The 23,798-nt window shown below is 48.2% G+C and overlaps 1 protein-coding gene across 1 annotated transcript; it reads left to right on the plus strand.

Moving 5' to 3' along the window:
* Positions 1-610: 610 nt before the first annotated feature.
* Positions 611-23,073, plus strand: smg8 (SMG8 nonsense mediated mRNA decay factor). The gene is made up of 12 exons (XM_080779787.1): positions 611-1,133; positions 3,501-3,736; positions 8,856-9,021; positions 11,025-11,338; positions 11,591-11,830; positions 13,360-13,482; positions 14,137-14,399; positions 14,663-14,808; positions 15,794-16,153; positions 16,718-17,197; positions 17,574-17,747; positions 20,240-23,073. Exons 1-12 carry the CDS (start codon positions 906-908, stop codon positions 20,450-20,452), a joined length of 2,943 nt encoding a protein of 980 aa, XP_080635913.1. The 5' UTR covers positions 611-905; the 3' UTR covers positions 20,453-23,073.
* The last annotated feature ends 725 nt before the right edge of the window (positions 23,074-23,798 follow it).

The raw sequence follows: 23,798 nt of genomic DNA on the forward strand, positions 1-23,798 counted from the left end.
ATTCAGATTTTACGGGGCCCTTTGAGAGCAGTTTTGAAGGAGTCAAGTCTTAATGACTGTTGGTAGGGCGTTCCACATTTTGGTGTCATAGGAGCTAAATGAATTTAGTCCCTTGTTTGTGCCGAATCTGGGTTGTACATGGTAACATGGGTATCTTGGTGCTGCAGCAAATCTTGTGGATCAGACCCATTGCAAGATGCTGTACTCTGTCGTCAACCCTAAGCCATTCCAGCCTGTCAAAGTGGGCAGGGGTGAGGTGGGTTCGGGGAGTGAGGCCAAGTAGTAGCCTGACCAGTTTGTTTTGGGAAGTCTGGAGCCTTGTTTTAAGGGCCATATAGGTGCTGTGGTACCAGGAGGTGCATGCATAGTTGAAGAAACCTATGCAAGGGCTCCTGTTAGAGTCTTCAAGGTGGTTTTGTTGATGTATAGGTTATCAGCTGCCCAATAAGCTGTGAAACAAATGTGTGTAGCAAGCTTCTTGGATCTGGCAGCGTCAGGTTACTCTCAGATTGCAAGGAGGAGAAAAAAAGAAAGAAAAACACTACATGGGCCGTTTGTTATGCGGGACATAGTTCCCACACGGACTGTTTTGTCGTAGGGACCCGGAAATTTACTGTCCGCTGCGCGTCGCGTAAAATGACTGAAACCAAACTACAGAATTCATGATTTATCTCTCAATGTAGAAATAATGTGTACCGGAAAACAGTCTAGTGAAAACACGTATTAAAGCATTTATTTAAAGCTCGCAACTGGATGTTGTAATACTGTATACATTTTAACAATGCTAACCATTTGAAAACCGTTCGAGTCTCCAGCAGCCTCGGTCTCTCTCGTGTCAACAACAGTCTGACTAGACGACTGACTGACTGACTGACTGGACTGGAGAGAGAGAGACAAACCAAAACATGTCGGTCCCTGCGAGCATAGGCTCGTTGCTGCAGTCGGAGGTGATCGAGGACGCGCTGTACAAAGACGAGGGTCTCTGCGTCCTGGGCATCTTCGGGAAGAGCTCCATGCAGCCCGGGCCGCCCAAAGAGTCCCTCCTGAACACGTTGGCCGACAAGCACCTGTTCCCCCTGTTCGGAGGACCAGAGCACTACGACATGATCCCCGAGGGAGGCAGTCTGATCCAGGCGAGTTGTGTTTGTTGGTGCACGGTAACTTAACTAAAGCAGTGGGTACCATGTGCTTTTCATGTCAAGGATCAAGGTCTATTATTTATTCGGCATTTGAGCCACGGACCACACCGGACCACCCACCATTTGATGAGATTTAGCCGCTCAGATTAAGTCCATGATGAATTGTAGTACCATAGGAGAGAGTCGAGAGACAACCGGCGTTGATCAAAATAAGAATTATTGTACACATTCTCTAATTGTGTCAAGGCTTCTTGTAAATTAAGTAATGCTGATGTTTTGAGGGGTGCTAGCCCCTCCCTCCTATGCCTAGCTTTGAGTGTTTGTGTGAACACAAACATTGGCTTGTGATTGGCTGTTCACCCCATAGTTAAAAGTGAGGGCAGAAAAGTAAAGACGCCAAAAGTGATCGGAATTACCTTTGCACCCTGGGAGCAGTATGGGTTGGCGCCCCAGCCTGCATCCTCCCTGAGGAAAAAGCCCAAAACCTTCGATGAGGCCTTTAGGAGGGCCATTCGAGCCGCAAGTGGAGCCTGCAGTGCTACCGTTGCCCAGGTGGAGCCTGCAGAACCATTGCGGCTGCCTGTCAGCGAATCAACAGCCCTGTAGTCAGCCAGAGACAAGGAGACACGGATGTTCCAAAATATGACAGTCGTCAACAGTTTACTAAAAATGTTGCTCCGGCGAGAAAAGTAAAGACGCAACAGCCGAGTTACACAGGAAAGAAAATCTACGCCTGCAAACTGTGTGACAAGAGTTTCGATAGGTTAAGTCACCTACAGTTACACCAGCGTATCCACACCGGAGAAAAACCATACCACTGTGTGACAAGAGTTTCAGTGTGTTAAGTAGTCTTAAGTCACACCAGCGTATCCACACTGGAGAAAAACCATACCACTGTCAACAGTGTGACAAGAGTTTCAGTGTGTTAAGTAGTCTTAAGTCACACCAGCGTATCCACACTGGAGAAAAACCATACCACTGTCAACAGTGTGACAAGAGTTTCAGTGTGTTAAGTAGTTTTAAGTCACAGCAGCGTTTCCACACTGGAGTAAAACCATACCACTGTCAACAGTGTGACAAGAGTTTCAGTGTGTTAAGTAGTTTTAAGTCACAGCAGCGTTTCCACACTGGAGAAAAACCATACCACTGTCTCAACAGTGTGACAGAGATTCAGTGTGTTAAGTAGTCTTAAATCACACTAGCGTATCCACACTGGTGAAAGGCCTTTTCACTGTAAACAGTGTGACAAAAGTTTTACTCATCTATGTAGGTAATCTACAGAGGCACCTGCGTGTCCACACTGGTGCGTGTCAACAGTACAGTTCATCTAAATTGAAGTCACATCAGCGTATCCACACTGGAGAAAAACCTTTACAACAGTAGACGCCTGCTGCGTATCCACTCTGCAGAAAAAAGCCTTACCAATGTCAACAGTATGACAATAGTCTCAGTGTGTTACGTGACCTGAAGAGACAGTTTTCTGAAAAAGCTATGTTTCTATGTCAGTCGTTCTTCGATTTTTCAAAAATAGCAGATCTACAAGCTCATAGTGCGCCATAGCTGCTGCATTTTGGACAAGTTGTAATCTGTCAGTTGTTTTCTTAGGCAGTCCAGAAAAAAGTGCATTGCAGTAATCAAGCCGAGAAAAAAACAAAGGCGTGGATTAGCGTTTTTACATCGTCCAATGACAAATAGGCTTTGATAAGTTTGATTCGTGCAATATTTCTAAGGTGAAAAAAGGCAATCTTGGTAACATGATTAATGTGTGAATTAAAATTCAATTCAGAATCAATAATGACCCCCAAGTTCTTTACTGTACTGTTACTTTAGCATGTTAACTTATAAAAAAAGGTTTGGTGTTTGTTTCAAAACATCACACCCGTGTGCAGTGAGGGGCACTCTTGTCATCATACATCAGCATTCGGCACATTCCGGCCAATCACAATTGGCGTCCTGACTTTTTATCCTCTAATCCTCAAGGGTAATCACTTGTGTCGTCCTCAAGTTTCTGTCCACCTTTTGCTGTATGTGCACAAACCTACACAAACATTAAATTCCCATTGACGTCATGATGATGTACGACGATAAGAGCGCACCTCACTTCACACAGGTGTGATTTTGTTTATCCTCAATACGTGCATTGCTCAAATCAAATCATCGCTATGGGATGCTCAAGCAATCAAATCATCCCTACAGGGTATTGAGTACACACGCACACACACAGGGGCTAGCACAAACAAACACACACACACACACACACACACACACAGGGGCTAGCACAAACAAACACACACAAAGATGTCTGCCCCGACACAGCAGCGATGATATCCTTTTTGTGTTCCCACCACGTCCTCCACCCAGGCGTACTACAGCCAGGAGAACCGCGTGCTGTACCTGATGCTCACCTCCGTGTGCGACAACCGGCAGCTGCTGCGCGCGTGCGAGTCGCTGAGCGCCGGGGTGGCACACGCCGACGCGCAGGACTTCTGGAAGGGCACCGACAGGCAGCACTGCCTCCAGCTGCTCTACCTGTTCTCCCTGTGCCACGTGCTGCTGCTGGTGCACCCCAACTGCACCTTCGACGTCACCTATGACAGGTAGAGAGGAGGGCTGTCAGCGTCTACACACACTTGAGCAGACAAGCGCGGCCAAAGGAAGCTGACTGACGGCGTCTTTTCCGGGTTTTTAGACAGCTGATGGATGGAAAAGAAGCTCCACCCAAGCGGCTTAATGCCGCGACAGCCAGATTCCCAGAAACGCGGCAGTCAGCCGTGTGGGTGGAGCTTAATTTCCATCCACCAGCTGTCTTAAAAACCCGGAAAAGACACGCCCAGACAGCAGAAAACGGCCGCGCCTGTCTGGTAGGTCTGGCAACAGCTTGTATGCGCTTGGAACACTGCGATGAAAACAAAATAAAATAACGTGAAAGTCTCGCTGGCTTAATAACGTGAATGCAGTTTTTGGAATCGTAATATCTCGGATTCTTCTAAGTTCTGCGCTTATGGAGGTTTGGGTGAAATAATAATTAACATTTGCGGGACCTGTTACATAGCGATTATTCACTTCCTGATTCTCCGTTTCCAAGTGAAACGCCTTTCAAAATAAGACGGTCCGTTCTCCATAGAGATTATAGAGGTTTTCTGAAAAACCTTATGTTTCTGTATCAGTGGTGCTCAATATTTCATGTCGACCCCAAAAATTATATGTAATATGCCTCCACCCCCCCCATCTGAAAATATGTTGTTCCAGGGACCTTGTTACGGTGTCAAAATGTGTTGAACCCAAAATGCAGAGTCACGACTAACAAACAGCGGAGTAGTGTTCAAACACTAATTTATTAATTAAATGCAGAACAAAGGCAGGCTAACAAAAAGGCAGAGGAATAGCAATCCCAGAAAATGCACACACAAAAATAGGTACGAGCAAATTACCAGAGGTATTCAAGGTAGGGTCCAGAGGAACAGAGACACAGGCAAGAGCTCCAGGGTAGACATCATAACAACAATGTATGAACTGACAAAGTGTGAGTGCAAGGAGTCCAGTTATATATGGGGCAGGCTGATTGTCAAAGTGTTCACAGGTGGGATGACGAGGGGGTTGGAGACAGGTGAGTGAACTGACTGTGTGAGTGGAAGGGAAAGTGGGAGTGGCCAGGTCTGACATGGTCTGTGGAGAGACAGATCCTAACAGTACCCCCCCCTCAAGGGACGGATACCAGACGTCCAACAACCTTGATGAGGGACGAGCCGGGCGGGTGGAGGGGGCCTGGAGGAGGGAAACTGAGGCAGAGCAAAGGGGGTCTTCAGGTGGGCGGCCAGGAAGCTGGGGCGAGGGAGATGAGTCGACATCTGGTGGACGACCCGGGCGCTGAGACGAGGGAGACGTGTCGACATCTGGTGGACGACCCGGGTGCTGAGACGAGGGAGACGTGTCGACATCTGGTGGACGACCCGGGTGCTGAGACGAGGGAGACGTGTCGACATCTGGTGGACGACCCGGGTGCTGAGACGAGGGAGACGTGTCGACATCTGGTGGGCGACCCGGGTGCTGAGACGAGGAGACGTCGCCTGCCGGATGGCCAGGAGGCAGAGCGGTGGCGTCGTCAGGAGGGCGGCCTGGAGGCCGAGACAGGCCAGCAGAGGCACCATCAGGAGGACGGCCTGGAGGCCGAGACGGGGTAGCGGAGGAGTCATCAGGAGGACGGCCTGGAGGCCGAGACGAGGCAGAGGACTGTGTAAGCGGCGCCGGGGATGCTGCAGACATAGCCGAGACCAAGGACGCTGCAGGCTGAGGCGACGCTGCAGGCTGAGGCGAAGCCAGGGATGCTGCAGGCTGAGGCGAAGCCAGGGATGCTGCAGGCTCGGAAGGTGACGCCGGAGGAGAAGCTGCAGGCTCTGGAGCCGGAGCTGCAGGCGTCAGGGCTGCAGAGGATGCTGCAGGCAGAGGCGAGGCCGGAGGTACTGCAGTCAGAGGCGAGGCCAGAGCTGCTGCAGGCAGAGGTGACGCCACGGGAGAAGCTGCAGGCTCTGGAGCCGGAGCTGCAGGCGTCAGGGCTGCAGAGGATGCTGCAGGCAGAGGCGAGGCCGGAGGTACTGCACGTGGGACTGCAGGCGGAGCTGCAGGCGGGACTGCAGGCAAAGCGGCAGGCGGGACTGCAGGCGGAGGAGGCAGAGCTGCAGGTGGAACTGCAGGCGGTGGAGGCGGAGCTGCAGGCGGGACTGCAGGCAGAGGCGGAGCTGCAGGTGGAACTGCAGGCGGAGGCGACGCTGCAGGCTGAGCTGCAGGTACAGGAGGCGAGGCTGCAGGCGGAGCTGCAGGCTCAGGAGGCAGGGATGCAGGTGGGACTGCAGGCGGAGAACAGGAGGAGGATGCTGCAGACTCTGGAGACGGAACCCCAGGGGACTCTGCACACCCAGGAGACGAGAAGGATGCTGCAGACTCTGGAGACGGAACCCCAGAGGACTCTGCACACCCAGGAGACGAGGAGGATGCTGCAGACTCTGGAGACGGAACTCCAGGGGACTCTGCACACCCAGGCGACGGGGAGGATGCTGCAGACTCTGGAGACGGAACCCCAGGGGACTCTGCACACCCAGGAGACGAGAAGGATGCTGCAGACTCTGGAGACGGAACCCCAGAGGACTCTGCACACCCAGGAGACGAGGAGGATGTTGGGACCCCAGAGAACACTGCACACCCAGGGGATGAGGAGGGTGCTGCAGACTCTGGAGATGGAGGGCAGGCAGACAGCAGCTGACGGAAACAGCCGAACAAAAAGCCCAGGGCCAGAGCTCCCACAACCTCGGTCTGAAACCGATCAACATTGGAGATGACCGACAAGGGCTCTGGCAGGTCACTGGCTGATAGGGCTGTCGAGGTTGCAGAGGGCGCAGGCAGGACATCTAGGGAGATGGCTGGCAAGGGCTCTGGCAGGTCGGCAGTAGATATCACCGGTGAGGGTGCAGAGGGCACAGGTGGGTCACCAATGGAGACAGCAGGCTGGACGGGCTGGTGGATGCTGGGCAACACGTTGCTCTGGACGCCGGGCAGCGGGGTGCCGGGCAGGGGAGTGCTGGGCAGGCTGGGCGGCGGAGAGCTGGGCGGCAGAGGTTCCTGGTGGTGTCGGCGGCCACGCCTACTCCTAGCAGGCCCACGGTTCCCCCCCCTGTCAGGACAGGCGGGCTGGATGGGCTTGGTGGCTGGGAGACCCAGGGAGACACCCCCCCGCCTGTTGACACAACGGGGACCCCCCCGAGCCAGACGGGTGCCACGGTTCCCCCCCCTGTCAGGACAGGCGGGCTGGATGGGCTTGGTGGCTGGGAGACCCAGGGAGACACCCCCCCGCCTGTTGACGCAACGGGGACCCCCCCGAGCCAGACGGGTGCCACGGTTCCCCCCCCTGTCAGGACAGGCGGGCTGGATGGGCTTGGTGGCTGGGAGACCCAGGGAGACACCCCCCCGCCTGTTGACGCAACGGGGACCCCCCCGAGCCAGACGGGTGCCATAATAGGGGCTTTGCGCATGGAGTTGTTCTGAACAGACAGGACTTTCCTCATCGCAGAAAAAATTATCCATATCCTTCTGCCGGTTAGCATCAGGGTTTTGAACATGACGGGGATCAGAAAATGACTCAATTTTTGCCTGTCTGTAAAAATAGGTAGGCAAGTCAACATATTGAACATTCTGCTGATCGGAAACAGGGTTGGTGGGCTGCAGGCTCACCACTCCAAGCCTTACCGACCGGGGTGCTGGCTGGGAAGCCATAGGCAATGAGCTGGTGTCTAAAAAGCCTTTAAGCCTCCCCTGCACTACATCCAGGTGGGGAACAAAATGGCTGACCCAGGGCCTCTCCTTGAACCACTGCTGCTGAATAGATATTTCCACATGGATCTGAGCACGCAGTTTAGGGGCAGAGACCATGAAACGATCAACCAAAATGTCAAAGTCCACCACCCTTTGGTGAAAAAGCCTTAACTCAGCTGGGTTCATTTTGGTCAGTTCATTCTGTTACGGTGTCAAAATGTGTTGAACCCAAAATGCAGAGTCACGACTAACAAACAGCGGAGTAGTGTTCAAACACTAATTTATTAATTAAATGCAGAACAAAGGCAGGCTAACAAAAAGGCAGAGGAATAGCAATCCCAGAAAATGCACACACAAAAATAGGTACGAGCAAATTACCAGAGGTATTCAAGGTAGGGTCCAGAGGAACAGAGACACAGGCAAGAGCTCCAGGGTAGACATCATAACAACAATGTATGAACTGACAAAGTGTGAGTGCAAGGAGTCCAGTTATATATGGGGCAGGCTGATTGTCAAAGTGTTCACAGGTGGGATGACGAGGGGGTTGGAGACAGGTGAGTGAACTGACTGTGTGAGTGGAAGGGAAAGTGGGAGTGGCCAGGTCTGACATGGTCTGTGGAGAGACAGATCCTAACAGACCTCCCCAGAAGAAAAGATTTGAGTTAAAATGTTCACTCTGTAATAATATAAATTCAAAGATTTGAGGCACATTTTCACGATTTTTCAAAAATAGCAGACCTACAAGTTCATCGGTGCCGTGCTCTGAACTATTTTTCAATAGCTAAAGTATAACATAATGCTTAAGGAGATCAAGGCAGGAAAGAAGGAAGTTTGAGCGTATTTACTTTTTTGTGGTAAAAGTGCTCAAACATTATTCTTTCCTGCCTTCATTCTTTCCTTACATCCTCTCTCTCTCTCTCTCTCTCTCTCTCTCTCTCTCCCCCCTTCCCTTTCTTTGTTTTCTGGAAAAATAACACGATGGGAACAATGCACAACAACTCATTTCACCCACTTTTTTAACTTGTAAAAGTGTGGATGTGACAATGGGCTATATGCACACAGAATAACTCCTACTTCCTTCACAGGTGTTACCTGACCGATGATACAAATGAAGGCTCTGTCTGGTCCATTTAGTGTGCAGTGGTTCTCAAACTTTTAAATTTCAAATGGACCCTCATAACTCTGAGAGTTCCATTTGTACACTGTCAGATTTACAGTGTTTCCAGTGTGCCAACAAGCACAATAGCAGCACCCTGCCTCTGTTTGACCAGAATGGAACAGAGCCTTCATTAGTATCGGCGGTAACACCTGTGACGGAAGTAGGGAAGGGGCCCAACTCAAGTTATTTCCAAAATGGCGTGTGTGCATAGAGCCCATGAAGCTGATTGTGATTGTTCTGATCCTACTTGACAGGCTGTTCCGGGCCCTGGACGCCCTGCGGCAGAAGATCCTGCCGTTGGTGCGCGCCGCCATCAAAGACTGCCCCGTTTCCAAGGAGTGGAAGCTCAACTGCAGGCCCTGCCCTCCACGCCTGCTCTTCGTGTTCCACATGAACGGGACCCTGAAGGTAGGGGGGGGGGCATATTATCCTGATAAACATGGTTGAGACGATACAATGTCTCCCCACGATATGCCTTTTCAGAGATATCGTATATATCGTGATACAGTGGTACTTTAATTTATACTTCTGTAGAACGACAGTTTCATTCGCCTAAAACAATATGTATTGTGGTCTAAATCAGTGATTTTCAAACTTTTTCATATCAAGGTCCATTATTTATTCTGCATTTAATCCACGGACCACCATTTTTGATGAAATCTAGCCTCGGACCCAAAACCAAAGAATATTTTCTTATCGTTGACGTACAATTCCATGCCATTGGCAAATGTTCTACATTCTCTAATTGTAAATTAAGTAATGCAGATGTTTAACAATAATGTAACTCTTGAGAGCGTAAAATGAAACCAAATGGACCCGTACGGGTCCAGAGTTAAAGATCTTTAAGGGTCCAAATTGGTTACCAACTCATTTAGCTGGGGACCACCTGGAACCCTCTCAAGGACCACTGGTGGTCCCTGCCTGGACCACTGGTCTAAATGGTCTCTTAACTCTTTTTTTTTTTTTTTTTTTTTTACCTTGTAGGTGGTTGTACTGTTGAGTAACTCGGAAAAATAACCATAAAGCACCCAATAAAGAAATATGGTGATAATATCGTGTATTGTGATACTGCTTGGAAAAGAATATCGTGATATAATGTATTTTCCATATCGCCCCCCCCCCACCCCTACCTACCTGAAGGTCTCTTATAATGTGACATCATGTATTTTCCATATCGCCCCCCACCCCTACCTACCTGAAGGTCTCTTATAATGTGATATAATGTATTTTCCATATCGCCCCCCCAACCCTACCTACCTGAAGGTCTCTTATAATGTGATATCATGTATTTTCCATATCGCCCCCCCACCCCTACCTACCTGAAGGTCTCTTATAATGTGATATCATGTATTTTCCATATCGCCCCTCACCCCTATCTACCTGAAGGTCTCTTATAATGTGATATCATGTATTTTCCATATCGCCCCCCCACCCCTACCTACCTGAAGGTCTCTTATAATGTGATATCATGTATTTTCCATATCGCCCCCCACCCCTACCTACCTGAAGGTCTCTTATAATGTGATATCATGTATTTTCCATATCGCCCCTCACCCCTATCTACCTGAAGGTCTCTTATAATGTGATATAATGTATTTTCCATATCGCCCCCCACCCCTACCTACCTGAAGGTCTCTTATAATGTGATATCATGTATTTTCCATATCGCCCCCCACCCCTACCTACCTGAAGGTCTCTTATAATGTGATATCATGTATTCTCCATATCGCCCCCCCACCCCTACCTACCTGAAGGTCTCTTATAATGTGATATCATGTATTCTCCATATCGCCCCCCACCCCTACCTACCTGAAGGTCTCTTATAATGTGATATCATGTATTTTCCATATCGCCCCCCACCCCTACCTACCTGAAGGTCTCTTATAATGTGATATCATGTATTTTCCATATCGCCCCCCACCCCTACCTACCTGAAGGTCTCTTATAATGTGATATCATGTATTTTCCATATCGCCCCCCACCCCTACCTACCTGAAGGTCTCTTATAATGTGATATCATGTATTCTCCATATCGCCCCCCCCACCCCTACCTACCTGAAGGTCTCTTATAATGTGACATCATGTATTTCCCATATCGCCCCCCCACCCCTACCTACCTGAAGGTCTCTTATAATGTGATATCATGTATTTTCCATATCGCCCCCCCACCCCTACCTACCTGAAGGTCTCTTATAATGTGATATAATGTATTTTCCATATCGCCCCCCACCCCTACCTACCTGAAGGTCTCTTATAATGTGATATAATGTATTTTCCATATCGCCCCTCACCCCTACCTACCTGAAGGTCTCTTATAATGTGATATCATGTATTTCCCATATCGCCCCTTACCTACCTGAAGGTCTCTTATAATGTGATATAATTTATTCTCCATATCGCCCCCCACCCCTACCTACCTGAAGGTCTCCGGGGGAAACGGCGACTCCTCCGCCGGGGCCATTAACCCCGACAAGCCCAAGAAGCACTCGCCACGGCGGCGCCTCCAGCACGCGCTGGAGGACCAGATCTACCGCATCTTCCGCAAGAGCCGAGTCCTCACCAACCAGAGCAGCAACTGCCTGTTCACCGTGCCCGCCAACCAGGCCTTCGTCTACGTGATCCCGGGGCCCGACGAGGACCCCATGGGTGCGTTGATCGGACACCTGCGCTCAAACTGCGCCCTGCGGGAGCAGGACGCCAACGCGCCGCCGGCCAACACGCTCTCCGGGCCGAGGCGGTATGTATCAGTATGGTGTTGATTTCTGTCGACCTAAAAAGCTATGGCGAAAAATGTTCGTCGAAGTAACGTTTATTCACTGAAAAACAAAATAAATAAAATCCAAGCTACAATGACTAAAACTAAATCTATTGACAATTTTGTCAGCAAAAAAAAAAGACTAGACTAAAATGTTTGGGCGGTGACTAGTGGAAAAGAGATCCATTAGAACTAAAGTCATTAAAACAATGCTTGTCAAAATCAACACTCTAGGTATCAGCAGCTGCGTCGCTCTGCGGCGGTCAAGCAGCCGTATTTGGGCGCGGACCCCCCCGGCAGCATGTCGTCGACGGGCGGCGGTCAGCTGGTGGACTGCAGCCTGAGGGAGTTCCTGTGGCAGCACATCGAGCTGGTTCTGACCAAGAAGGGCTTCGACGACAGCGTGGGCCGCAACCCGCAGCCCGCTCACTTTGAGCTGCCCAACTACGGCAAGTGGGCGCTGGTGGCTCACAGGTAAGGCAACCCGCAGCCCGCACACTTTGAGCTGCCCAACTAGAAGGGCTAGTGGCCCACAGGTAAGGCAACCCGCAGCCCGGTCACTTTGAGCTGCCTAACTAGAAGGGCTAGTGGCCCACAGGTAAGGCAACCCGCAGCCCGGTCACTTTGAGCTGCCCAACCAGAAGGGCTAGTGGGCGCTGGTGGCCCATAAGTAGTATATTCTATACTAGTATATTCTGCTAGTAATCATTGCTTATTTAGCAATGATTGTAGTGTTTGTTCTCCAGCTCTTTAGTAAACAGAAAATGAATTTTCAGGTAGCTGACAAAATCCAATCGGGAGTGAGTAGCTATTTATGATCTTAATTTGTTGTTCCAGTTCCAATTTTGTGTCCTCACAATTCCACTTGTTTAATCTGTATCCTGACTGCGTTCTCTATCCTGATTGGATCAAATCGGTATCCCGGCTGGTATCCCAGTTTCTGAAAATACATTTTTCTATAATAAAAATAGAGAGACGTGGAGATTCCTGTTACTGAACAAACACTATAACAATGAGTACTATCACAATATAGAGCTTTTTGACACTTATTTTAACCCAAGAAAATCACTTACAGTACACTACCTTTAAACCATTTAGACCTAAGGATGCGTCTGTGTTACATTATAGCTTTTAATTTACAATTTAGGCATTTAGCAGACGCTCTTAATCCAGAGCGACTTACATTAAGCAAGAACAAAAAAAGCATTGGAATACATCACATAAAAAGCATTTTATCATGAAACATGCGTAATCGAAGAACGTAACAGTGGAATATCTATATAATGAAACTATACATATAAACTATACTATGCTATACATATGTACTATGACGTGCTATGACTACATACAATGCAATTATAGTGCTGTCTACATAACATGCTATAAGTCTGTATCAAATGCTATCTAAGTCTGCAGAAATGCTATCTAAGGGGGTAGGGTAAGTCCTATGGGCCATGATGGAGTCTGAAAAGGTGGGTTTTCAGACTACGGCGGAGGATTGGGAGTGATGCTGCAGTTCTGACTGCAATGGGAAGTGCATTCCACACTTGAACCACTTCAACCATTATTTTAAACTTTAGCTGTTGAAAAATATCAGAACTACAAGCTCATAGCGCGGCACTGCTGCTATTTTTGTTTTGAACTCAAATTGCAATTAGATTGCATTAAAGTCAGAATAGTTTAAATGATGAAATAATGTTCATACATTTAAAAGAAAATGTGGAAATAGCGGCTTTTTCCAAAAAAATAATAATCAATTTATACATTATAAAATCATTACGTATGGCCGATTTTGGCCATAGTACATTATTATTACGTTTTTAATGGTACCGGTCATTGTCATTTCTTTGTATATTTAAGTCGTTTTTCATAGTTACCCTGTACATTTTTTTATTATTATTTTTTACAAAGCCTAAAAAGACAAACAAAAAAGAAGGAAGGAAATTAATATGTGTAAAATGCCATGATGGTGACATGACGCCCCCCCCCCCACTTACCCACAGGCTCCACCAGGTGATGATCAGCAACACGGAGGAGGAGACATCCGAACTGGCCCTGAAGGTGCAAGGCCAGCTGAAGGTCCTGGAGGCCTTCCTGGACGCAGACGCCAAGTTCTCTGAGAACAGGTAACCTTCTCACCCAGACGCCAAGTTCTCTGAGAAAACATAACCTTCTCATGCAGAAGTTCTCCAGGTCTTAATGTTTTTTTTGGCAGGTGAAACCTGTCCTTATCATAGATCTTTTTTCTTTTGCGACCTATTCACGACCTAAAAATGATTGGCTGCCCCTAAGCCAATGGAAGTCCCCGAAACGCCGCAACCAAGGACTAATAAATGAGGACAGGAAGCAAAGACCGTACGGTGGACTTCATGTTGCTCCCTGGAATAAGGTAAGAAACATGCGCAATGGGCTATATGCAGCCAACACTTCCGCGTTCAGCTTCCTTGGTCTCAACTGCGCATGTTTCCTTCCTTCCAGGGAGAAACATGGAGTCCACCGTACGGTCTTCGCTTCCTAACCTTATTTAATGAACCTTGGCCGCAACGCGGAAGTGTGACAACAGCATGACAAAACACAGTGATTGAACCAAACAAAACCACCTCGGAAAACAACGAAAACAACTGCCACGAGGTTGTGACAGAGAAACACACGCATTAAAAAAATATATGAATAATAATAAAAAAAGGGGGGACGACGACAGATGCACAACGGAGACGGCGCTTGCTTCACCTGCCAGTTAACGATACGCGTGTCATTCTTGTTTTAAATCCACGTCGCAGGTGCCAGAAGGCGCTGCCGCTGGCCCACAGCGCCTACCAGTCCAACCTGCCCCACAACTACACCACGGCCGTGCACAAGAACCAGCTGGCGGCGGCGCTGCGCGTCTACAGCCAGCACGCGCGCGGCGTGGCCTTCCAGCGCTACGCCGTGCAGCTGCACGAGGACTGCTACGCCTTCTGGAGCAACGGCCACCAGCTGTGCGAGGAGCGCAGCCTCAGTGACCAGCACTGCGTGCACAAGTTCCACCTGCTGCCGCAGCCAGGTGCGAACCGTTGTTATTCGTTATTATTCGTTAATTAGCAGTGGTGGAAAGTACAATTACTCAAGTACTGTATTTATTTTATTTTGCAGTATTGATACTTTTACGGAGCAACTCCTCTTGTGTTCATTTCAACCTGAGGGCCTGTACATTTGTACTTCGTCAAGTAAAACGGCCTGTCTGCCGTGAACACAGAACATGAGCATTGAATGTGATTCGGTGTCAAGTCATTTAATGTGGGGGCGAATGATCTCCTCCGCATGCAGGCGAGAAGCCAGAGATGGACCGCAACCCGCCCATCCTGAATCACAACAGTAGGGGGCGCTCCACCAGCTCCTGCAACTGCGGCAGGAAGCAGGCACCCCGAGAAGACCCCTTCGACATCCAGGCTGCCAACTACGACTTCTACCAGGTCAGTAGCAGAGTGTAGAGTAGGAGAGTAGAGACTTCTACCAGGTCAGTAGCAGAGTGTAGAGTTGGAGAGTAGAGACTTCTACCAGGTCAGTAGCAGAGTGTAGAGTTGGAGTGTAGAGACTTCTACCAGGTCAGTAGCAGAGTGTAGAGTTGGAGAGTAGAGACTTCTACCAGGTCAGTAGCAGAGTGTAGAGTTGGAGAGTAGAGACTTCTACCAGGTCAGTAGCAGAGTGTAGAGTTGGAGAGTAGAGACTTCTACCAGGTCAGTAGCAGAGTGTAGAGTAGGAGTGTAGAGACTTCTACCAGGTCAGTAGCAGAGTGTAGAGTTGGAGAGTAGAGACTTCTACCAGGTCAGTAGCAGAGTGTAGAGTAGGAGAGTAGAGACTTCTACCAGGTCAGTAGCAGAGTGTAGAGTAGGAGAGTAGAGACTTCTACCAGGTCAGTAGCAGAGTGTAGAGTAGGAGAGTAGAGACTTCTACCAGGTCAGTAGCAGAGTGTAGAGTAGGAGAGTAGAGACTTCTACCAGGTCAGTAGCAGAGTGTAGAGTAGGAGAGTAGACTTCTACCAGGTCAGTAGCAGAGTGTAGAGTAGGAGAGTAGCGACACGCTTTGATCTCGCCGCAAAGCGATGGGCTATAGTTCCAAACATTGCTCCTATGGCTGGAACTATCCCATTGAGATAGAATGAGCACTTCCGCATTCCATTGCTACAATGATTACTCTGGTCAGTAGTACTCACTAGTGGTGCAAAAGGTTATCATTCAAATAATCGTGATGCCGTCATGGACGATAATTCATCGATTCACAAATGTCAAAAATCAATTATATAATATATGATCTTACATAACATTACCGTAGCGAAAGAGCGGAACTAATCTGCGACTGCCCACTATAACCCATAGCCATGGCTGTGAACGGTTGGATTTGAAAAGATGGATGTGTTAAGTCTTGTTCAAGCTCTTCTCCCCTCCTGGTCTCGTATAGATACTGGAGGAGAAGTGCTGCGGGAAGCTGGAGAGGATCCAGTTCCCCGTGTTCCAGCCCAGCACCCCGGACCCGGCCCCGGCTGCGTGCAACGACGCAGCGCCGCAGCCCCCGTCGGAGTCCTCCTCCGGGCCAGGCGGCGGGGACGGCGAGCGGCTGAAGGACCCCTCCTCCTCCTCCTCCTCCTCCGCCTCTACGGCCGCCGTTGTTGCTGCTGCTGCTGTCAGCGGTGGCACCGCCATGGCCCACAGCCACACGCCGGGGGACAGCACCAGCCTCAGCCTGGCCCTCAGCCTGGGCCAGTCCACGGACAGCCTCGGCGCCTACGGAGACGGAGTGGTGGGAAGCGAGGCGCAGCAGGTCAGCAGTGTTGATTTCCATTTCGACTAATGCTATGTCCGGCAACGTAACGTTTTGCACTGACGAAAACTAAACGAAAACCAAGCTACGATGACTAGAACTAATAGCCTGGCTAATAAGCCAGACTAATATCACACTGTATCGGCTGATTCGGTCTGGCTTATTAGCCAGGCTATAGAACTAAGACTACATCTATTGACGTCAACAAATAAAAACCAGACTAAAATGGTCCAGGAGAGACTAGTGGACACGAGCTCCAGTATAAGTAAAAGACAAGTCATTTTACACTAGGTTGCATGCTGAAAATAGTCGATCTACAAGCTTGTAGATCGACTATTTTGTAAAATATTTTATTACGACGGCATCAAGGCTCACCAAAATACATTTTAGTCGACCAAATCAACTGTCTATTTAGTCGACAGTTTAATCTCATACTCAGTCGACTAAAACTAGACTTAACACCAAAACAACTAAAGCTAAATTAAATTGTACTGAAAACACTATGACTGAAACTAAAATGTAAATGTGCTGATAGGTGAAACTAAAATGTAAATGTGCTGGTAGGTGCCGCACAAGAGGCCCAGCCTGGTGGACCGGCAGCCGTCCACGGTGGAGTACCTGCCCGGCATGCTGCACTCGGGCTGCCTGAAGGGCCTGCTGCCCAAGTTCTCCAGCTGGTCGCTGGTGAAGCTGGGCTCCGCCAAGGCCTACAACCCCCACGCCGGCCTGGAGCAGCCGGGCTTCCTCCCCGGCTCGTCCTTCCTGCTGCCGTGGGACCTGGTGATCCGCTCCTCGCGCTCCTCTGAGGAGGAGGCGTTGGGGGGGCTGGCGGCCGGGGAGCCGCTGGACGGAAGCGGCTCCTCGTCGTCGTGGCCCGCGCCCAACAAGGCGCTGCTGGCGGGGAAGCGCGGGAGCGCCGGCGGCGGGCTGGGGGACAGGAGGAGCCGCCGGAGGGACGACGTGGCGCGCGTCTTCGTCGGGTTCGAGTACGAGGACAGCCGGGGCAGGCGCTTCCTCAGCTCCGGGCCGGACAAGATCGTGAAGGTAGCCTAAACCTGGAATTAAACGGTTGTTTCATGACCTCTTAAGACATTCCAGGGGGAGGGGGGGGGGGGGTACACTGACCAATGGACTCTATTGTTCTTGTCTTTATTATGACGAGACGCGTGATACACTTCTGATGCACTGATTGACTATGTATAGACACCGGATTAGATTTTTTACCGTTGCTCTGTAGTATTAGTATTATTGTTTGGTTTTTTTATGCATCTTGTCTTTTCTTTTGCCATGTTTCTACTGTATACTACAGTACTTATTCCGTTTCCTTATGCTTATGTGTAAGCTGTAACCTTAACTGCTGTGCCGCCTCTGTGCGACTGATCCCCCCCAATGGGATAATAAAGATATCTATCTATCTAAGGTGCTGGGGCCCGGGGGACCTAAGGAGCCCGCCACCAGGGTGCTGAACACGGACATGCCTCTCTACATCCCCTCCCCCGCCCAGGGCCGAGGGCTGAAGCCTCACTACGCCCAGCTGACCCGGCTGTTCGTCGTGGTGCCCGACGTTCCCCTGGACATTACACTCAACCCACAGGTATAATAGAGACTGTCACCTGGACATTACTCTGACTCAACCCACAGGTATAATAGAGACTGTCACCTGGACATTACTCTGACTCAACCCACAGGGATAATAGAGACTGTCACCTGGACATTACTCTGACTCAACCCACAGGTATAATAGAGACTGTCACCTGGACATTACTCTGACTCAACCCACAGGTATAATAGAGACTGTCACCTGGACATTACACTCAACCCACAGGTATAATAGAGACTGTCACCTGGACATTACACTCAACCCACAGGTATAATAGAGACTGTCACCTGGACATTACACTCAACCCACAGGTATAATAGAGACTGTCACCTGGACATTACTCTGACTCAACCCACAGGTATAATAGAGACTGTCACCTGGACATTACTCTGACTCAACCCACAGGGATAGGTCAAATTTATGTCCCAAGCTGGGCAATTAATTTTACAGCAGATAATAAAAGCTCTAAAAGACACATTACAGTAAACATACAACAACAACAAGAGACATACGTAATACGTATACATTATCACAAGATACAAGATACCTTAAATATAAAGTGCAAGAGCTAAAGTTAAAGCGCACCAAGTGTAACTATCATCACCACCCACCCTTGAAACTACACGGCAGCTACCTCCTCTTACTTCCCCCATTGATGGCCCGGATGGAGGCAAATTTGTACCTGTTATTCTTAGTGGCAGGGGTCTTTAACCACTGGCCAGAAGGCAGTAGTACATATTCCCGGTTTAGGGGGTGGGAGCTGTCTGCTCTAATTAATGATGCTTTTTAAAGCACCTGTTTGTCATATATATGACTCAGACAGCAAAATTGTTCCCCCACAATCTTGCTAGCCCCCTTAACAACCCTGTTAACACATTTAGTACCGGAACTGCATCAAAATAAAGGCGCTGCTTGCGCCGGAGTAATCGCCAGAGTAGTGATCGCTTCCATTTTGAAAGCCATGAACCGGAAATACTTTCTTAAAAAAGTTGACTGACAAAGTGCCATCACAATCTCCGATCATCTTAATATATTTATATACGCTACAAAAAGAGTTCATATTTTGCGGGAGAGACGGATGAGGAGCAGAAACGCAGCGCCAGCATATCGATCCATTCATCACCACGGAGAGCGCCCTGGATGAGGAGATACGAGTCATTCTTTCCGCCGCGCTAACATGGGAGTCAATGACAAGCTAATAGTTTCACAGAGCGTTAGCATACGGCAAGCGAAAAGCGAAATGCCAAAAAAAAAAGAAGTAATTATTCTGAATATTATTATCTCGCCCCGCGTCGTTTGGACGTCGCTAGGACGTCCACAGACGTCTAAGGCACCTCTCGGTTCCAATCCTTATGACTTTTCAGGACGTATTATGTACAAAATGTGTTAAGGGCAACTTTCCGTCTAATTCCAAGGTTACAAAACCAGCAAATGGCCGCAAATGAAATGACAGACTCAATGAATGCTCTGTAGAACAAGATCATTTGAAGATGTATCTACCTGAAACTTGGCTATCTTTCTTAAACAGAAGAGGCGCTCACAGTTACAAATTTGACGATTAATTGTCACACAAATAATGGTCACCGCTCGCACAACAAATCTCTCAGAGATTTAGTTACCGTCCACAAACTTCGTCTTAAACAAAATGTTACGTCATAGTGTCTGAGCAAGGCTTAAGGCTTAAGGTGGTTGCACACCGGCCGCGTTTTTCGGAAAACCGATGGAGAAACGCTGCTAAAAATCACAGAATTCGCATCCGATTCGCGCCCGTTTTGTGGAGACCTTTAGTGTCTATTTTACGTCATGATTATCTACAATGATAAGAGCGCCCCTTACTTCACAGGGGTGTGATTTTGAGGGCCGCTACGCGCTAGCCCCTCCTAAATAGGCTACAGCTTTTGTCCCCACAAAATGTCCGCAACACAAACATTAAGCCATTGACAATGAAGGGAACAAGACTTACGTCATCTTGTCCACACACTCATATTTGCCATCGACAATGAAAGGAGAAATTAGGTCAAATGTCTGCCAAATATGACGTAAATTTGTGGCAACAGGCATTCTGATTGGCCAGTATGAGATGATGCATGATGATGTACGATGATAACATCGCCCCTCACTTCACACGGTGTGATTTTTGAGGGACACTAGTTACTAACGCTAGTTACTAACCTAAACGGTGTCACCTACACCGAAAACTGGACTCGACTAATAAGTAAGTAGCCTTGGGAACCTACTGTACAGTTCCCGAGCCATGTGGCCCATAGAGCCAGGAGCCTATCTCCTATTTCTGTTACTGTATGTGAGGTGGCTTGATGTACAAGTACATCCATCCCCCAGACACACACACACACACACCAGAACATCTCATGGCTAGCCTCTGGGAAGCCACGCTGTAGAACATAAGCCTAAAGCTTCTGTACATGGTACTTTAATGTGATTCATTGTGACATACAGTACGTTATTGTCTTTGTGGTGTTGTCCAGGTCCAGCCAGGCCCTCCACCCTGCCCTATCTTCTACCCAGAGCAGAGTGAAATCATACTGCCTCCCGATGGCCTGTGGGTGCTGCGCTTCCCGTACTCGTATGTGACGGAGCGAGGCCCCTGTTACCCCCCGAAAGAGAACCAGCCCCTCAACAACCACAAGGTGCTGCGAGGTATCCTGCGCGCCACCACCACAAGCCCACCGGCACAGTGAAACGCCATGATGCTACAGCCAACAACAACAAAAAACTCTGGCTTCTCTCTGGTTCGTGTCGGGCTTTGTAGTTGTACTGACTATGTACTGACTGAACTGATAACTGATCCACACATCTGGAAGGAGCATTGTCCTCTGAAAATGGAGCATACAAAATCAATTTCTCTGGATAGTTTTGCAAGTTCTCTTAACCACAAGAGCCTTAGCATCTATCTTTTTGGGCATGACATAATTGGCGAAGTAGAAGATCTGCAAGCATTACTTTGCAATGCGTTTAGAGCTTGTAGATTGACTGTTTTCGGCGATGACGGCCTACTGAAGTATTTTAAGTGTGTTCGAGACGGCGAGGCTGGTTTTGGTGTATCGTATGTGGGTTGCTATTATTTTGAATGTTGGGTACTTAATTGTGTCTAAATATTAAGTAGGAGTTGGTGGTTGTCGCCTGTGTCGCCAGAGGGGGGGGGGGGGGGGGGAATCACACCTCAGTGTGCTGTGAAGGGAGCGGTGTCTTTCATGAGTTTATCTGCTGCACCCACTAAAAGGTACATGACGTCATAGTCATTTATTTCGTCATTGACTTGAATGGGAATTAACATACACACACAGTCACTTGTTGGAGCGCTTAGTATCGCAATAAGAAGCGGCGATTGGTATTGAGAGAGCACCATGATGTGTATTTATTAACCTCGCCTCACCAGGCTTTCCACCACCTCGGAGGAAAGCCTGGTCTCTGTTTCAAAAGTCTGTATGATCCTGTCGGGAGCGGATGATATCGTTGCGTCATGTTTTAAGTATTGTTTTGTAGTCGACAGGCAGGAACAACAGGCGGCGGCAACTTCCTTTTCCCTCTCAATAAAAGCTTTTCTTTATTGATAAAAATCGGTTCATATACCCTAAATGAAATGGTGCCCAGGCTAGTATTCATAGACAGGCCTCTGCACTTGCATCCAGTTGGTCCTTTAAAAAAAGTACATGTTAAGGATTAGAGAGATTAGAGAGGGTCCTTGCGTCTGTCAGAGAGATTAATGTGCAATGTTTCAGTCATTTCAGGACAAAAGTAACAGAACTGAATTGACGTGTTGTCGACAAATAATCCCACTCTATGATAGGGCTGGTGATATCGATAACAGTATATGAGAGACTGGATGTCGTGTAGGTTTGGGATATTTTGGTAATATCGTGATACGGCAAGTGTTGTCTTTTCCTGATCTATTTCCTGATCTATCAAGGAATTAGGTCAAAGAATATCCTTATGTCCATACTCTGTTGTCTGATCGCTTACTTCTGGTTCTGAATAACAGAAGGAGATAGATTGAATTATTGGTTAACAGGTGGCAGCAGTCAGACATACATACAGACAGACAGACGTGCAGAGTGGTGGACAATGACACATGGATTCAGGTTCTCATTCTTCACAACTGATTTCCACAGCAGCCAGTGTGTCTTCTATAGCAGCGGTTCTCAACGTTTTTGGCTGGGGACCCCCCCTTAAATGCCATGTCTCGTGCCCTGACCTAGTTAGTTACTTCTGGTCAAATATTACTCCACTACAAGTCAAATGTGTGCCCGCGTTAAAGTACTGGAGTATTTACTTTTGTTTATTTTTTTCAAAAGCATTCAGAGTTTCTTACAAGCACTCAGGTAAATGTACTTCGTTACTGTCCGCCAGTGCGAACAGCAGTTGAAGGGATACTTGGTCTATAATCCATCTGACCTGTGCTTTGACCTTCTGGCTATTGTTGGATTTGATTCCCAGAGAGATTAGTTTTTCTTCTCAAAATCCTTTGTGTTGGTCATGTGTGCTTGTAATTGGGATGCTTTGTTTTGGATTTATTACCAGTATTAAGGTCCTTTCAGATGAGCAGTGATTAACGCACCTGGTCATTCATTTTCAATGAGACCTGCCTTTCTTTTTTTTACTGTACGCACGGAGAAGTGGAGGGGCGACAACGCCAGCGTATTTACGTATACACGGCACGGCTTGCGTTGTCGCGCCCCTCTTGAGCAGACCTGATCGTTGATCCAGGCGACAACAACGCCTGTGTTAATCGATGCCCGTCTGAAAGTACCTTTTTAGGTGCTGTATATAAACCAACATGGCCGTTGTTTCATTGCCGTCCTTTCACTGAACTCAACTGGATTTGGTGTGTTGGTTGGCACCTAAACCCTAGATATGGTTGACCGGAATCCCTCAGGGCTCTAGGGGTTCTCTCAGGGTTTCCCCCACAATACGGATGCTGGGGTTGTTAACGGAATAATGGTGGTTGGTATAGTGACATGACTATTGAGTTTGTGCAAAGCAGCCGCACGGGGAATGATGTACCATATTTCCATATTGAGGATGATATAAGGTATTGAGTTATTGTTGATGACCTTGTTTTCAGGTATTAAAGCTCCACCTGTGTTAAAAGAAAAATTACGTAACACTGATTTGCTATTTGAAAACAATTTTTATATTATTAGGCATAACTGAAATAGATGAATTATTTGGCCCGGCATGTCAGCGTGCAGTGTTCACATGATATCACTGAGGTTACTGCCATGGTACAGTTGTATGCGCACAGAATAACTACTTCCGGGCCGCTTCCCTACACTTTCCTTCACAGGTGTTACCGATAGTACTAATTAAGGCTCTGTTCCGTTTAGTGGTTCTCAAATAATTTCAAGGACCCCCAGGCCATAACTCTGAGAGTGTACAAATGGACTCCCTCCCGTAAGGGTCCGTTTGTGGTTCCATTTGTACACTCTCAGAGTTACACACCTGTACAGGGCCATTTGGAACCCAGTCACTCTCAAGGACACTTTGAGACTCACTGGTGTAGCAGAATGTGTCCAGTGTGCCAACACGCACAATAGCAGCACCCTGACTCTGTTTGAGTTTGAACAGATCCGTTGAACAGAGCCTTCATTAGTATCAGCGGTAAACCTGTGGAGGAAGTAGGGAGGTCCTTTCCAAAATCGCATGGGGTGCATAGAGCTCATTGGTGTGTTTTTGTGGGAAGCCCACTGAGCAAGAAAGTACTGCAGAAGCAGACAACCTGACAACCTAACAAAATCCTTACGGTGCAATGCTCGAATATGCAGGTTGAAATGAAGAAAAGGCCAGTACTCATTGTATGTCCTTTTCACATGAATTTATTTACCTCTGACGAGAGTTGATAATGAATGCGTTTCGGCCTGTGTGGACTTCGTCAGCGTTATCCCAGACATACAAAAATTAAATTGGATAAAGTTAGTTGATGAAGAACATAAGCTCCATTCCATGGTTACAGACTTACAGTCGTGGTGAGTTGCTGCTGTTGATCGAGGTGGATTCTTCTTGTCCAGAGTTAAACAAAGTGTGAGA

The sequence above is a fragment of the Protomyctophum bolini genome (genome assembly GCF_963924005.1).
Source record: "Protomyctophum bolini genome assembly, chromosome: 13".
Lineage (NCBI taxonomy): Eukaryota > Metazoa > Chordata > Actinopteri > Myctophiformes > Myctophidae > Protomyctophum > Protomyctophum bolini.